Source organism: Anolis carolinensis, unplaced genomic scaffold (assembly GCF_035594765.1).
Source record: "Anolis carolinensis isolate JA03-04 unplaced genomic scaffold, rAnoCar3.1.pri scaffold_7, whole genome shotgun sequence".
Classification (NCBI taxonomy): Eukaryota; Metazoa; Chordata; class Lepidosauria; order Squamata; family Dactyloidae; genus Anolis; species Anolis carolinensis.
In genome coordinates this window covers 7,905,257-7,922,756 of record NW_026943818.1, presented here as the reverse complement: position 1 = coordinate 7,922,756, position 17,500 = coordinate 7,905,257, and the positions used below count along the sequence as shown (strand labels likewise).

At 40.7% G+C, this 17,500-nt stretch overlaps 1 protein-coding gene across 3 annotated transcripts in view; it reads left to right on the top strand.

The window, feature by feature from the left end:
• phf19 (PHD finger protein 19) overlaps positions 1-17,500 on the top strand; it is a 45,855-nt gene that overhangs the window by 13,792 nt on the left and 14,563 nt on the right. For 2 of the 3 annotated variants that reach the window (XM_062958989.1, XM_062958988.1), the window contains 5 exons: positions 520-690; positions 2,897-2,972; positions 4,196-4,281; positions 7,224-7,319; positions 9,451-13,597. In XM_062958989.1, the coding sequence (XP_062815059.1) occupies positions 520-690; positions 2,897-2,972; positions 4,196-4,281; positions 7,224-7,319; positions 9,451-9,796 (775 nt within the window). In that variant the 3' untranslated portion in view covers positions 9,797-13,597. Of the gene's footprint in view, positions 1-519; positions 691-2,896; positions 2,973-4,195; positions 4,282-7,223; positions 7,320-9,450; positions 13,598-17,500 lie in introns of those variants that run through there. The other variant, XM_062958990.1, reaches the window with a different exon arrangement.

Here is a 17,500-nt window from a genome sequence, read left to right as displayed (position 1 = left end):
GTTTGCTGTGTCATCATAATAATAATAATAATAATAATAATAATAATAATAATAATCTTTATTTCTACTCCGCCACCATCTCCCTGCGGGGACTCAGGGTGGCTTACATGGCGCAGGGGCCCAAACAACATAGGACAAAACATCCCTTAATTTAAGCTCAGGCTCGACCAAGTAGCCATGAAGTCATGCCTCACATCTGGGTTTCAAGGACTTATCACAGATCTATCCTTCACTCCCTTCGTGCAGAGGTCTAATCTGATATTGCGGGAAAATTCCTCATCTGCATCTGAAGACTGATTCCTGACTTTTCCCCAGTTGCTACGGACAATGCCGGCTCTCTGGCTTAGAAATGGAGATGAGCACCAACCCCCAGAGTCGGTCATGGCTGGACTTAATGTCCGGGGAAAACCTTTACCTTCTATTTTATGTCGTATACATTTCTGCTGATTCCCGCTTTCCTATCCTTTACATTTCCATGAGGAAGCTTTTCTGAGTCTCTCTCTCTCTCCTGCCTTTCAGATTTCTGTGCGGAAAGGAAATCAAGAAGAAGAAGTGCATCTTCCGCCTGCGTATCCGCGTGCCCCCCAACCCGCCCAGCAAACTCCTGCCCGAGAAGATCCCCGGATCCGTCGACGGCGGAGCAAACGGACCCAAGAAAAGGGGGAGGCTCAAGCGCTCCCACAAAAGCAGGCCTGTATCTTCCTTCGCTTGGGCCAAATTGGGCCGTGCTTAACTTACCGTATTTACTTGAATCTATTTATCTATTTATTTACAGTATTTATATTCCTCCCTACTTTCTCACCCCGAAGAGGACTCAGGGCGGATCACGATGCACATATACATGGCAAACATTCAATGCTATTAAACATATGACATATATCACGGGTCCCCAAACTAAGGCCCGGGACCCTCCGAGGTCATTTACCTGGCCCCCGCCCTCAGTTTTATAATATAATATATTGTATATTTATTTATTTATTTATTTATTCACAGTATTTATATTCCGCCCTTCTTTCTCACCCCGAAGGGGACTCAGGGCGGATTACAATGAACACATATATGGCAAACATTCAATGCCAACAGACAAACAACATACATTAGACAGACTCAGAGGCATTTTTAACATTTTTCCAGCTTCACGATTCCGGCCACAGGGGGAGCTGTTGCTTCACCATCCAGTAGTGGCTGTACTTCCTCATTCCTTTCCTCGTGTTTTGCTGGCAGTTTTTGTATGGTGTTGTAAATTAGCCTCCCGCATAAAGCGTCCCTAAATTTCCCTAATTGACAGATGCAACTGTCTTTCGGGGCTGCATAGGTCAACAGCAAGCCGGGGCTATTAATGGTCGGAGGCTTAACCCGACCCGGGCTTCGAACTCATGACCTCTCAGTTAGTAGTGATTTATAGCAGCTGGTTACTAGCCAGCTGTGCCACAGCCCGGCCCTAAATTTCCTACTTGAGTTGCTTAGGTCAACAACGAGCTAGGCTATTAATGGTCGGGAGCTGAATCCGACCCGGGCTGGGTTCGAACTCATGACCTCTCGGTCAGTAGTGATTTATTGCAGCTGGTTACTAGCCAGCTGTGCCACAGCCCGGCCCTAAATTTCCTACTTGAGTTGCTTAGGTCAACAACGAGCTAGGCTATTAATGGTCGGGAGCTGAATCCGACCCGGGCTGTGTTCGAACTCATGACCTCTTGGTCAGTAGTGATTTATAGCAGCTGGTTACTAGCCAGCTGTGCCACAGCCCGGCCCTAAATTTCCTACTTGAGTTGCTTAGGTCAACAACGAGCTAGGCTATTAATGGTCGGGAGCTGAATCCGACCCGGGCTGGGTTCGAACTCATGACCTCTCGGTCAGTAGTGATTTATTGCAGCTGGTTACTAGCCAGCTGTGCCACAGCCCGGCCCTAAATTTCCTACTTGAGTTGCTTAGGTCAACAACGAGCTAGGCTATTAATGGTCGGGAGCTGAATCCGACCCGGGCTGTGTTCGAACTCATGACCTCTTGGTCAGTAGTGATTTATAGCAGCTGGTTACTAGCCAGCTGTGCCACAGCCCGGCCCTAAATTTCCTACTTGAGTTGCTTAGGTCAACAACGAGCTAGGCTATTAATGGTCGGGAGCTGAATCCGACCCGGGCTGGGTTCGAACTCATGACCTCTCGGTCAGTAGTGATTTATTGCAGCTGGTTACTAGCCAGCTGTGCCACAGCCCGGCCCTAAATTTCCTACTTGAGTTGCTTAGGTCAACAACGAGCTAGGCTATTAATGGTCGGGAGCTGAATCCGACCCGGGCTGTGTTCGAACTCATGACCTCTTGGTCAGTAGTGATTTATAGCAGCTGGTTACTAGCCAGCTGTGCCACAGCCCGGCCCTAAATTTCCTACTTGAGTTGCTTAGGTCAACAACGAGCTAGGCTATTAATGGTCGGGAGCTGAATCCGACCCGGGCTGGGTTCGAACTCATGACCTCTTGGTCAGTAGTGATTTATTGCAGCTGGTTACTAGCCAGCTGTGCCACAGCCCGGCCCTAAATTTCCTACTTGAGTTGCTTAGGTCAACAACGAGCTAGGCTATTAATGGTCGGGAGCTGAATCCGACCCAGGCTGGGTTCGAACTCATGACCTCTTGGTCAGTAGTGATTTATTACAGTTGGCTACTAACCAGCTGCGCCACAGCCTGGAAACTTATGGTGGTGCATAAGACTCGAGTCAGTAAGGGTGGCCAAAGAAAGTCTTGAATCCGAGTCTCCTTGCTCCGTGTCTAACCCAGCCTTCCCCAACTTGGCACTCAGTCAATTTGATTTGCAATCTCTATCATCTCGAGTCAACACATCCAATAAAGAAGAACATTTCCATGGCGAGATTGTCAAGTTCTGAATCCTCTTGATTCATTCACAGTTTGGCACCATGCGCTCTCCAGCAGGAAAGGAGGAGGAAACGGTCAAAATTTCTCCTGGAAGATGCTATTCCCAGCGTGAGTTTTCTTAGTAGTATTCTTTTCAAGTGCCGTATATACTCAAATATAAGCCGACCCGAATCTAAACCGAGGCACCTAATTTTACCACAAAAAAACTGGGAAAACATTGACTCCAGTATAAGCTGAGGGCAGGAAATTCCAGAAATAAAAATAGATACCAAAAAATTACATTAATTGAGGCATCAGTAGGTTAAATGTTTTTGAATACAGTAGAGTCTCACTTATCCAACATAAACAGGCCAGCAGAACTTTGCATAAGCGAATATGTTGGATAATAAGGAGGGATTAAGGAAAAGCCTATTAAACATCAAATTAGGTTATGATTTTACAAATTAAGCACCAAAACATCACGTTTAACAACAAATTTGACAGAATAAGTAGTTCAATATGCAGTAATGGTATGTAGTAATTACTGTATTTACGAATTTAGCACCAAAATATCACGATGTATTGAAAACATTGACTACAAAAATGCATTGGATAATCCAGAATGTTGGATAAGTGAGTGTTGGATAAGTGAGACTCTACTGTATTTACATTGAGTTTTAATTTAAGATAAGACTGTATAACTCTGATTGAACCATTATTCTCATCTTCTTCTATGTAAATGTGCCTATGTATCCTTTTAATAATAATAGAGTAAAATAATACATGTAATAATAATAATAAATACAGGAAAATAATACATGTAATAATAAATAGAATAGAATAATAAATGTAATAATAATAATAAGATCAGATTGAAATAATAAATGTATTATTATTAATAATAAAATAGAGTAAAATAAATGTAATAGTAGCAACAATAATGGAGTACAATAATAAATGTAATAATAATAGAGTAAAATAATAAATGTAACAATACCAATAATAATAGAGAAAAAGAATAAATGTACCATATATTCTTGAGTATAACCTGACCCAAATATAAGCCAACCAGGACCTTCACCTGAGTATAAGCTGCGGGGGGATTTTTTAGTCCTAAAAAAAGGGCTGAAAAACTAGACTTGTACTTGAGTATATACAGTAATTTCCTTTCCTTAAATAGCAGTCATATGGTTATAACTGTGAAGGGACTTTGCATTGACTGCTTTAACGCAATGATAGGAATTGTATGGCCCATGAGGCCCCACTTTTGTTAGAGGACATTTTCCTTATGTTGTTGTTGTTGTTGTTGTTGTTGTTGTTGTTGTTGTTGTTATTATGCTTTTCCGTCTCAGAGTGATTTTGCCTCGGCCTGGAGCACAAACCACCACCTGGCCAGCATCTTTGATTTCACTTTGGATGAAATTCAGAGCCTGAAAAGGTAAGCGCAACCAAAACAAGAGCATGTACAAAGTTCAGTCCTTTTCTTCTCTCTTCTCAGTAGCTTACATTCTCCGTCTTGCTCCCCGTTTTCTACTGAGCTTTGTTTTCACTTCAGTGTTGCACCCCAGCCTTGGAATACCCTTTCACCAAGCACCACGTAGAGTCCAGTTGTTACTAACTACACCAGTTTATTTACAAAGCCTGTACATTTCCCAAAAAGCAGTAGGAAAGGTGCTATGAGATAGCAGTCATCCTTATATACAAAAGATCAATATAGCCAAAATAGCAAGGCACATAAAATCAATGAAGTTAAGAACATAGGCATAAATCCATAAGCATGAAAACAGGAAATCTTTCAGGTACACAGGAGACTTGAAACATGAACTTGAGAGCCAGGAACTTGATTTTATTGTTTGCTCTGGTAAGGTAAACATTAGACATGTCCAAAAAATCGTTTTGAATTGTATATCGGAATTATTTCGGATTGTTCTCGCTTTTTGATACGCATTCCGAGACATTGTCTCACAGCGCAACCAGTAATGTAATTCGAACCATTGTTGGCCCATTCTCTAATTGTCTCTTAATGTTTCGTTAATTTTTTCCCCCCAATAATTTTTTTAAAATATATTTTTAAAAATATTTTTAAATTTTTTTTTGTTTCTGCAACCTACCTTGAATGGGAGCTTAGCGCAGCCTAACATGGCTGCCGCTCCCCGGCCAATCAGAAGCTTCCACGATGGACGCAAAGGTGGGGGCTAATGTCCTCTGTGTCCACATGGAAGATTGCCATACAAGCCCAGTGTGTAGCGATTGCGCATGCGCGGCCGCCATTTTAGAAACATTTAGAATCATTACGAATTTTCGGAAATATCCGAAATTTTTGGGTGAAAAATTCGGAAATACTTTCTATATCGAAGCGCCAGCACCCCCTACTTTAGAAACGAGAATTGAAACTTTTTTTCATAGATCGGACATGCCTAGTAAACATCCCTAAATTTAAGCTCTGGCTTGACCAAGCAGCCATGAAGTCATGCCTTTGACACCTGGGTTTCAAGGACTTATCACAGAGTCTTTCTGAATGCCTAATTCAGGGGTCTCCAAACTAAGGCCATTGACCTGGCCCCTGCCCTCAGTTTTAGACTTAGGCTTGCCCAAAGTCTGAAATGACTTGAAGGCAGAACAACAACAACAATCCTACTTGATTATCTCATTGGCCAGAAGCAGGCCCACACTTCCCACTGAAATCCTGATAAGTTTACAGTATGTTGGTTTAAATTATTTTTATTTTTAAATATTGTATTGTTCTTTCATGTACTAATATTGTAAATGAAATATTGTAAACTAATGAGAGGAATAATTGCTTTTATCCAATTGCTGCCAGTTAGAAGGCTAAGCTCCTCCAACTTGGTCTCCTAGCAACCCAATAAAAAATAATAAAAACACTAAAAATTAATACAGTGTAAAATACTATAATAACAGAAAATAACTAAAAATAATACAAGAAAGTAATAAAATATAATAAATAAAAATATAACTTACAATAAAATTAATAAAAAATTGCAAATAACGTCAAATAAAAATTACACAACAATTTTTAACCAATACCACCACCACTTTGCCACAGCAACGCGTGGCCGGGCACAGCTAGTAATATAATAGATTGTGTATACATATAATATTGATAATAATATTATCATGTAATACAATATTTATTTATTACACTATTTCTACCCCGCCCTTCTCACCCAATAGGGGACTCAGGGCGGCTAATAATAATAATAATAATAATACAATATAATATTAATTATATATTATATATTAAATGTAATATTACTAATAATATTACGGCATAATGGTATAGTAAGGTAAAGGTAAAGGTTTCCCCTGACGTTAAGTCCAGTCATGTCTGACTCTGGGGGTTGGCGCTCATCTCCATTTCTAAGCCGAAAAGCCGGCGTTGTCCATAGACACCTCCAAGGTCATGTGGCCGGCATGACTGCATGGAGTGCTGTTACCTTCCTGCTGGAGTGGTACCTATTGATCTACTCACATTGGCATGTTTTCGAACTGCTAGGTTGGCAGGAGCTGGAGCTAACAGCGGCCGCTCACGCTGCTCCCAGGGTTTGAACCTGGGACCTTTCAGTCTCCGGCTCAGTGCTTTAACGCACTTCGCCACCGGGTCTCCTGGTATAGTACAATATCTATATATATAAAAGAGTGATGGCATCATGGCAGCGGACAAAACAACAAAAGTAAACACCCCACAACCTCGAAAATTGACAGCACAACCCCTCATCCATGCCTCTAGGTTGATACAACAAAAAGAAAAGAAAAATAAAGTCCTAATTAGAGGGAGAGGAATAATTGTTTTTATCCAATTGCTGCCAGTTAGAAGGCTAAGCTCCGCTCACTTGGTCTACTAGCAACCCACTCAGCCCAGGGGACCCTTTACCTTAACTACCACCAATTCCTCAATACTTTATTTCCCATACCACCATACTTCGCCACAGCAACGCGTGGCCAGGCACAGCTAGTAGTATTATATAATGCTAATATTGTGCTATGCTAATAATATAATATATTGTATGTACATACAACTTGTAAGCCTCTCTGAGTCCCCTTCAGGGTGAGAGAGGGTGGGGTATAAATGTAGTAAATAAATAAATAATTGTTGCTGGAGGGGTTTGCACTACAAATAAGACATGTGCAGTGAGCATAGGAATTTGTTCGTTTGTTTTTTTTTTCCAAATGATAATTCGGCCCCTCAACAATTTGAGGGACCATGAATCGGCCCTCCACTTAAAAAGTTTGAGGACCCCTGGCCTAATTAATCTAATCTTCACTCCCTTCGTACAGAGGTCTAATCTGAAGGCCGATTCCCGACTTTTCCCCAGTTGCTAGGGAATGGATATTGATTCTGTATTTCTGGCTCCTTTCCAGCGCAAGTTCGAGCCACACTTTCCTTTCCGATGTGGATTCCACCGACGCGGTCAGCACTTCGGGATCGGCGACAACCAGCCTGTCCTATCAGTCAAGGTAGAGAGCCTCTCTGTTCCATTTGCATTACTAGCAACATATTATTTTTTATTGTCGAAAGCTTTCATGGCCGGAATCACTGGATTGCTGTGGGTTTTTCAGGCTGTATGGCCATGTTCCAGAAGCATTGCCCAACAAACGAGTTCTTTCTCCCACCCTGGACCTTCTACAGATATATAAACCTCCCTTGCCTAGTTATATGACCATATTGCTATTGCTCTTTTCTAGACTTTGCCCTTGATCATGTTTGGCTGAATATGACCAATATTACTATTGCTCTTTTCTAGAGTTTGACATTGACCATGACAATGTTTGACTGAACATGACTGTATTGCTATTGCCCTTTTATAGACCATGACCATGTTAGGTGGAATATAACCATCTTGCTATTGTCCTTTTATAGACCATGACCATGTTAGGTGGAATATAACCATCTTGCTATTGCCCTTTTATAGACCATGACCATGTTAGGTGGAATATAACCATCTTGCTATTGTCCTTTTATAGACCATGACCATGTTAGGTGGAATATAACCATCTTGCTATTGCCCTTTTATAGACCATGACCATGTTAGGTGGAATATAACCATCTTGCTATTGTCCTTTTATAGACCATGACCATGTTAGGTGGAATATAACCATCTTGCTATTGCCCTTTTATAGACCATGACCATGTTAGGTGGAATATAACCATCTTGCTATTGCTCTTTTATAGACCATGACCATGTTAGGTGGAATATAACCATCTTGCTATTGCTCTTTTATAGACCATGACCATGTTAGGTGGAATATAACCATCTTGCTATTGCTCTTTTATAGACCATGACCATGTTAGGTGGAATATAACCATCTTGCTATTGCCCTTTTATAGACCATGACCATGTTAGGTGGAATATAACCATCTTGCTATTGCTCTTTTATAGACCATGACCATGTTAGGTGGAATATAACCATCTTGCTATTGCTCTTTTATAGACCATGACCATGTTAGGTGGAATATAACCATCTTGCTATTGTCCTTTTATAGACCATGACCATGTTAGGTGGAATATAACCATCTTGCTATTGTCCTTTTATAGACCATGACCATGTTAGGTGGAATATAACCATCTTGCTATTGCCCTTTTATAGACCATGACCATGTTAGGTGGAATATAACCATCTTGCTATTGTCCTTTTATAGACCATGACCATGTTAGGTGGAATATAACCATCTTGCTATTGTCCTTTTATAGACCATGACCATGTTAGGTGGAATATAACCATCTTGCTATTGCTCTTTTATAGACCATGACCATGTTAGGTGGAATATAACCATCTTGCTATTGCCCTTTTATAGACCATGACCATGTTAGGTGGAATATAACCATCTTGCTATTGCCCTTTTATAGACTACTAGCTGTGCTCAGCCACGCGTTGCTGTGGCGAAGTCTGGTGGTATGGGAAATAAAGTATTGAGGAATTGGTGGTAGTTAAGATAAAGGGTAAAGGTTTTCTCCTGACATTAAGTCCATTATAAATGGGTTATATAGCTGTGTGGAAGGGCCTTGAGTCTACACTGCCATATAATCCAGTTAAAAATCAGATAATCTGTATTTTATAGGCAGTGTGGAAGAGGCCTAAGTGAGGCCTAACTCTGCCTGTCCCCTGGGCTGAGTGGGTTGCTAGGAGACCAAGTGGGCGGAGCTTAGCCTTCTAACTGGCAGCAATTGGATAAAAACAATTCTTCCTCTCCCTCTAATTAGGACTTTATTTTTCTTTTCCTTTTGTTGTATGAACATAGAGGCATGGATGAGGGGTTGTGCTGCCAAGTTTAGTATTTCTGGGATGTGTAGTTTTGTTGTTTTGTCCTAGGCCAAAATTTCATTACCCTTTTATATATATAGATGACCATGTTTGGCTGAATATAACTATATTGTTATTGCCCTTTTCTAGACCATAACCATGTTTGGCTGAATATAACCATCTTGCTATTGCCCTTTTATAGACCGTGACCATGTTTCCTGAATATGACCGATATTGCTCTTGCCCTTTTTTTGTCAGAAGCAACCATCATGCTATTGCCCATTTCTACAACATGAACGCGACCACCTTGACCAAACGTGGCCATAATGCTCTTGTTTTCTTTTAGCCAAAGGAACGTAGGCAGCCGGAAGCGCAAAGTGACGGCCAAGATCTCCGCGGCGGTCGAGGCCACGCCGAAACGCCCACAGCGAGCACTGCCCGGCTGTCTTTCCGAAGACGGCGAGGCGCCTGGAGCCCCGTCCCACCCAGACCGGGCCATCGACTGCCAGACTTTGGAGAGCCTGAGCGAAGATGATGCCTCCCTCTCGCACCTCAAGTCCTCCATCAGCAACTACTTTGGTGCGGCCGGACGGCTGGTGTGTGGCGAGAAGTACCAAGTCCTGGCGCGGAGGGTGACGCTGGAGGGCAAAGTGGAGTATTTGGTGGAATGGGAAGGCACCACTCCGTATTGAAGTCACACCTACTTCAGGAGTAGGACAACGGATGGGAATGGATTTCGCAAACGAAGTACCGGGCTACGACGGTCATGGGAAGAACGTTTGTTCTGTGCTGCTGAGGCTTTGTAGGCACGACAATGTGTGTTGCTAAAACGGAACCCCCGTTGCTTTATTGCTGCTTCTTCTTGTTGTTATTGTTGTTACAGAGACAGGAATGATGGAAAGACGTTTGACTCGAATCCCAACGGAACCTTCCCAGATCTGGATGATCTTCCATGTTGTAGCTCAAACTGGGAGTCACTTTTTTGCTGGAATTGACGGCAAAAGTGCCAGCTATTTTGGCTAATGACATAGAAAAAGACCACAAGCATGTCTTGCTCACTCTTGTTGTTGTTACAGAAATAGAAATGGTGGAAAGGTGTTTGAATCGAATCCCGACGGAAACTTCCCAGATCTGGATGATTTTGTTGAAGTCAAGTCCTTGTTGTAGCCCAAACTTTGAGTCACATTTTTGCCGGAATCGACGGCAAAAGTGCCAGCTACTTCGGCGCATGACATAGAAAAAGGCCACGAGCATGTCTTGCTCACTCGTTGTTGTTACAGAAATAGAAATGGTGGAAAGACGTTTGAATCGAATCCCGACGGAAACTTCCCAGATCTGGATGATTTTGCTGAAAACAAGTCCTTGTTGTAGCCCAAACTTGGATTCATTTTGCTGCCGGAATCGACGACAAAAGTGCCAGCTATTTTGGCGAATGACATAGAAAAAGGCCACGAGCATGTCTTGTTCACTCTTGTTGTAAAATTACTACAAGAATTACTACTACTATTTAGACTCTTCGAACAAGCCTAGAAGACTGACTCAAAGGTCACTTTTGGCCTCTCGGTGCCGTGTCCCGATTTCTGCTCCATTTGTGCACTTATGCTACTTTTTTTTATTCTTGCCTTTCAAAGTGGAGAATCATAGTGCTGGAGTTTGGTCCGGATTTTCAAAATGATGTCGGAGAAGAGTTAAGCTGCGGTAAACGCAACAGGTCCTATACTTGGAAAGAAGTATTTAAGAAACCCTTCTTGTGTGCACAAGCAAACAGAGCTACTTTAGCCTCCTGCATCTGCACTATCCATTTGTAAACAATGACTGGATGCTCGTAATATTCCTCCTTGGAGTTGGGCATTGTTTGGAGAGCTGGGCTCACCGTCCGCTATGGCACCGACATTCCCACAATCTCTTGGCTTGAATGTTAGAGCGGCATCAATTTGGAGTCTTGGGATGATGTCTTATGAGGAATCTCACTTAAAACGTGGCAAAAATTGGGGTCAGAAGGCCCAGTTTGGAGTGAACAGGGTACAGGGTTGGTCCGTGCTGAGAAATCTCAGAGGCCATCCTAACACTGCGAATGTATTTTAGTTTGTATTCTGCAAGCGTGGATAACCTAAAATATCCGGGCAGGTTCCAAATTTGGCCTAGATCTATATTACAATTTACTGCAGTATGCCTGCCATAGATGTGGGCGAAACGTCAGGAGAGAATGCTTCTGGAACACGGCCCGGAAAGTGCACAACAACCCAGTTATATGTGTTGTCAAAAGCTTTCATGGCCGGAATCACTGAGTTGTTGTGAGTTTTCCAGGATGTATGGTCATGTTCCAGAAGCATTCTCTTTTTTAAAAAATTAAATTTTATTGTTATTATTATTCGAGAAAAAGTTACAATGATAAAAACATATTTTATACATTTCTCCCTCTTTTATTTCCATTCACCCCTGTGCTCCCCTTCTCCAGAGCCATCTCAAAAGGTAAATTCCCATCTTCTTTTTCTAATAATTTTTCTAGAAATTTTTTCCAAATACTTTCGAAGTCATTTTTCCCCATAATCCCTTCTTTACTTTTAAATTTGATGCTAGCTTGTCATTCAGTGCCATTCTCCAAACTTCTTTATACCATTCATTAATTTGTATTTTCATATCTCCTTTCCAATATTTTGCAATTAATCAAGCTGCTGTTAATAGCATGTCTATTAATTTTTCCCCTCTTATCTTTCTCATCCTCATTTTTAATTAAAAGTACCATTTCCACTGGATTCCTTCTAATTTTTATATTCATAATATTTTCTATTTCCCTTATGACCAATTTCCAAAAATCTTTTACATGCTTACAATCTCACCACATATGCATGTAGGTTCCAATTTCCTGGCACCCTCGCCAGCATTTTTCATTACTATTCTTATTCGTAATATTTAACCTTCTTGGTGTTAAATACTGTACCACTTTCCAAATTAGTTTATAATAATTTTCTTTTATTCTAATTGACATCCAGAAGCATTCTCTCCTGACGTTTCCAAATTAGTTTATAATTTTATTTTATTTATTAAACTTATATACCGCTACTCTCAGTTTGGCTCGGAGCGGTTTATAAAAATAGATTAAAACAATACATTTGGCTTTAAAATAACAATAGAAACAATAGAAACAACAATAAAAGCAACAATAAAAACAGACATAGCCCTGAGTTTTTCACCCATTGAAAGCTTGTCGGAAGAGCAAGGTTTTGCATAATTTTCTTTTATTCTAATTGACATCCAGAAGCATTCTCTCCTGACGTTTCCAAATTAGTTTATAATTTTATTTTATTTTATTTTATTTATTAAACTTATATACCGCTACTCTCAGTTTGGCTCGGAGCGGTTTATAAAAAAAGATTAAAACAATACATTTGGCTTTAAAATAACAATAGAAACAATAGAAACAACAATAAAAGCAACAATAAAAACAGACATAGCCCTGAGTTTTTCACCCATTGAAAGCTTGTCGGAAGAGCAAGGTTTTGCATAATTTTCTTTTATTCTAATTGACATCCAGAAACATTCTCTCCTGACGTTTCCAAATTAGTTTATAATTTTATTTTATTTTATTTATTAAACTTATATACCGCTACTCTCAGTTTGGCTCGGAGCGGTTTATAAAAATAGATTAAAACAATACATTTGGCTTTAAAATAACAATAGAAACAACAATAAAAGCAACAATAAAAACAGACATAGCCCTGAGTTTTTCACCCATTGAAAGCTTGTCGGAAGAGCAAGGTTTTGCATAATTTTCTTTTATTCTAATTGACATCCAGAAGCATTCTCTCCTGACGTTTCACCCACATCTATAGCAGGCATCCGCAGCGGTTGTGATGTCTGTTGGAAACTATGCAAGTGAGGTTTATATATCTGTGGAATAATGTTCAGAGTGGGAGAAAAAAAAGCTGTTGTTTGCTTGAGACAAGTGTAAATGTTGTCATTATTTTGTACTGAATAGCCTTGCAGCTTCCCAGCCTGGCTGCTTCCTGCCTGGGGGAATCCTTTGTTGGGAGGTGTGTCCGGTGCCTTCAAAAAGCCAAGTTCTTTTTATGAGTGCCTTTCAAAAAACGAAGCCACATTTTGAGAGGATGGTTTGCAATACAATCCAAATTTGATCGTTTTTGCACTCTCCGTAGCTCAATGCTATGGGATCCTATGGGAGGTGTAGTTTCCCAAGGTCTTGAGCCTTCAACTCCTGCCTCACCAAACTACAACTCCCAGGATCCCATAGTATTGAGCCGTGGTGATTAAACTGCATTTGATCTACAGTGCAGATGCACCCTCTAATGCTTCTGTGCACCTTCGTATATATAGGTAGAGATATATCTTTAAAAGATTCAGTCGTTTGTGTTGCTGCTTTTTCAGTATATATATAAAACTGACCTTGTTTGTGTATCTGTTCTATTTGCAATGTAATTAATATATTGGATGTACGATTATTAAATAACAAATAAGTCCTTTTAAACTTTTCACCATATTTGAGTCGTCCCTCCCACAAAAAAATAAATGATATTACAGCTGTCTACATAGAGCTGAAAGCAGCTTATGATACTGCAAATCATTGCCTTCTCCTGAGAAAAAATTATAATATTACACCTGGTTCATAGTAAATCTGCTACAAAACAGGAGCTTTTTTGTTGAGTTCCAGGGCCAGAGAAGCAGAAGAATGGCCTGTCTCATTTACACAACATTTACACAAATGACCAGCCACTGCCAGAAAGGAAAGAGTTTCATCTATGCTGATGATAGTGCCGTCACCGCTCAAGCAGAAGAGCTTTGAAATGGTTGAACAGAAAATCATAGGTATATCAAGATCAAGAAATTAGAAGAAATTCAAATTAACTATAAGAATGTGTCATGGTTCCATTACTACCAATTAAAAGAAAGTTTCAATGTTGACAAAAAAGTGGGATTCAACTCAAGTAATGAGTTTTGGGATATAACACTACAAAGAAATAAAAAGGTGATAACTATTTTATATAATAAACTAGCTGTGCCCGGCCACGCGTTGCTGTGGCGAAGTCTGGTGGTTTGGGAAATAAAGTATTGAAGAATTTGTGGTAGTTAAGGTAAAGGGTCAAGGTTTTCCCCTGACGTTAAGTCCAGTCGTGTCCGACTTTGGGGATTGGTGGTTATCTCTATTTGTAAGCTGAAGAGCCGGTGTTGTCCGTAGACTCCTCCAAGGTCATGTGGTATGACTGCATGGAGCACTGTTACCTTTCCGCTGGAGCGGTTCCTATTCATGTACTCTCATTTGAATGTTTTTGAACTTTAGGGTTGGGAGAAGCTGGGGCTAACGGTGGGGGCTCTGTCCGTTCCTCGAATTCAAACCTGCGACCTTTCGGTCCAGAAGTTTAGCAGCTCAACGCTTTAAGACAGTGCGCCATCAGGGGATATTATTTTCGAAAGGTTGTGAATATACAATATTTTTGATTGTTTTTGTCTGTTGGAGGGAAGTATGAATGCTGCAATTAGGAGAAATGATTAGCATGTAATGGCCTTGTAACTTTAAAGCCTGGCTGTTTCCTCCCTGAGTGAAATTTTTGTTGGGATGTGTTAGCTGGCCGATTGTTTCCTGTCTGGAATTCCCTTGTTTTCAGAGTGGTGTTGTTTGTGATATTGTATGTGCTTCTAGTGTCTGTGACCCTGAGAAAACAGAGGATTTGCCAGACTTTGATGATGGGAATACTTTGTTGGTAGGTGTTAGCTGGCCCTGATTGTTTCCTGTCTGGAATTCCCTTGTTTTCAGAGTGGTGTTGTTTGTGATATTGTATGTGCTTCTAGTGTCTGTGACCCTGAGAAAACAGAGGATTTGCCAGACTTTGATGATGGGAATACTTTGTTGGTAGGTGTTAGCTGGCCCTGATTGTTTCCTGTCTGGAATTCCCTTGTTTTCAGAGTGTGGTTCTTTATTTAGTGTTGTGATTGTAGAGATTATATTGTTATGTATTATTGTACCACAGTAATTATTTCATCTTACAGTAGAATCTCAGTTATGCAACATTTGGTAATGCAATGTTCTGGATTATCCAACGTAGTCTGCGTTTTGGTGGTTAATTTGTATAATTATTCCCTAATTTGATGTTTAATTGGGTTTTCTGAATTGGTTCTTATTATCCAACATATTCAGTTATGCAATGTTGTGCTGGGACGTTTATGTTGAAGTGAGATACTATATTATAGATATTATATACAGATTTATAATGTTGCAAGGAAGGCGTTTGCATCATCCCCCGGGCACTGGAAAAGGGTAAATAAATAAGAGAAGAGGAGAAGGCGCTCTGTACCTGCTCAGGGGCCAGGCGGGAGGCGTGGGGGGTGAGGTCTGCCCTTCTCCTTTGCCCCTCGTACCGGAGCGGAGGCGGCGCCGGTGTGGTGGTGGGTTGGCAGGCCTGGTAGGCCAGGGAAGAGCGGGCTCTGGTGGAGGGGCGGGCCCGCCTCGTGCTTCCCGGTGCCGGCCTCCATGTTCTTCGACCCAGGAGGAGGAGGAGGAGGAGGAGAACGGGGCAGGGAAGGCGGGCGATGGGGCGCTTGTCCGCCGCTGCAGGCCCGAGAGGAAGAAAAAGGAGTGGGAAAGGACGGAGGGAGGGAGCGGGAAAGAGGCCTTTTTTGTTTCCCAGGTGAGATGTGAGGGCAGGGAAGGGTCGGCTTAGGCCCTCCGGATGTTTTGGAGTGGAACTCCCAATTCAAGGATGGGGAGCTCAGCCTCCTGAGGCGGAGGTGTGCCTTCTCCTGCCGAGTCCCCGGCTTTGGCGGTGGAGGCGGCGCAAGAGGGGGTTCTGTGTGTGCGCGCATGCGCGCGGGAAGCGTTGGGAGGATTGTGTTTGTACGCATGCGCACATCGCCTGTTGTGTTTTTTTGGTGTTGTGATTGTGTTTTTTGTTTGTTTATATTGTATCTTACTGGAGGCGGGGATGATGGATTGTGTGGGTAATTTTAGAGTTTGGGGGATGTTGGGTTTTGTTGTTCTGTGCATCGCCACGATGCCAAAAGCCTTTTATATATATAGACTAGCTGTGTCCGGCCACGCGTTGCTGTGGCGAAGTCTGGTGGTATGGGAAATAAAGTATTGAGGAATTGGTGGTAGTTAAGGTAAAGGGTCCCCTGGGCTGAGTGGGTTGCTAGGAGACCAAGTGAACAGAGCTTAGCCTAACTGGCAGCAATTGGATAAAAGCAATTATTCCTCTCCCTCTAATTAGGACTTTATTTTTCTTTTCTTTTTGTTGTATGAACCTAGAGGCATGGATGATGGGTTGTGTTGTCAAATTTCGAGGTTGGGGGGCCTGTAGTTTTGTTGTTTTGTCCGCTGCCCTGATGCCATCACTCTTTTATAGATATAGATTAGTGGAGTGGGCCACGGAAAAAGAAGTAAAAAGGAATCGATGTTAAAATGGTCAAGAGACTTAAATAGACCAATTCTAATAAATGAGTGGGAGGAGTTATGGAATAAAAAAATTAAGTACTGCCGGGCACCGACCTTAAAGAAAATTGGATTAAAACAATTCATAGGTGGTACCTGACGCCTAAAAAAATTGCCACAATGTACAAAAATACAGATAATAAATGTTGGAGATGTAGAGAACAGGTTGGGTCATATATCCACATGTGGTGGAGCTGTAAAAAAGTTAAAAAGTTCTGGTCAACAATTAATTCGGAATGTAGGAAAATTCTAAAAATTAATTTGGAATGTAAGCCGGACCACTACCTACTAGGTTTATATAATATTTATGAAAAAGAGAATAAAGTAGAAGCCAAAAATAAGGAGAATTTAGACAAAATCTAAATCCTATAACCCTTCATCTTCCCTCTTTCCATTCCCTTAGGAGATAATTGTTAAATAAAATTCTACAATAAAAATTATATTTAAAAAAAAAAGAAGAAACGGTTGAACAGAAAATCATAGGTATATTACCTATGGTTCGAGACAGTATGGTTTAAAGCACATAGATATATCACAATAATAATAATAATAATAATTCATACGAAATCCAGCATATCTATCTTGTTTGCTGTGTCATAATAAAATAATTCACCTTTAAAATAATTGTTATTGTATTATAGTACACTATTATTATTATTATTAATAATAATAATAATAATATCCACTTCTCCCCATGGCTCGAGACAGTATGGTTTAAAGCACATAGATATATCACAATAATAATAATAATAATAATAATAATAATAATAATAATAATAATAATTCATACGAAATCCAGCATATCTATCTTGTTTGCTGTGTCATAGTAAAATAATTCACCTTTAAAATAATTGTTATTGTATTATAGTACACTATTATTATTATTATTAATAATAATAATAATAATATCCACTTCTCCCTATGGCTCGAGACAGTATGGTTTAAAGCACATAGA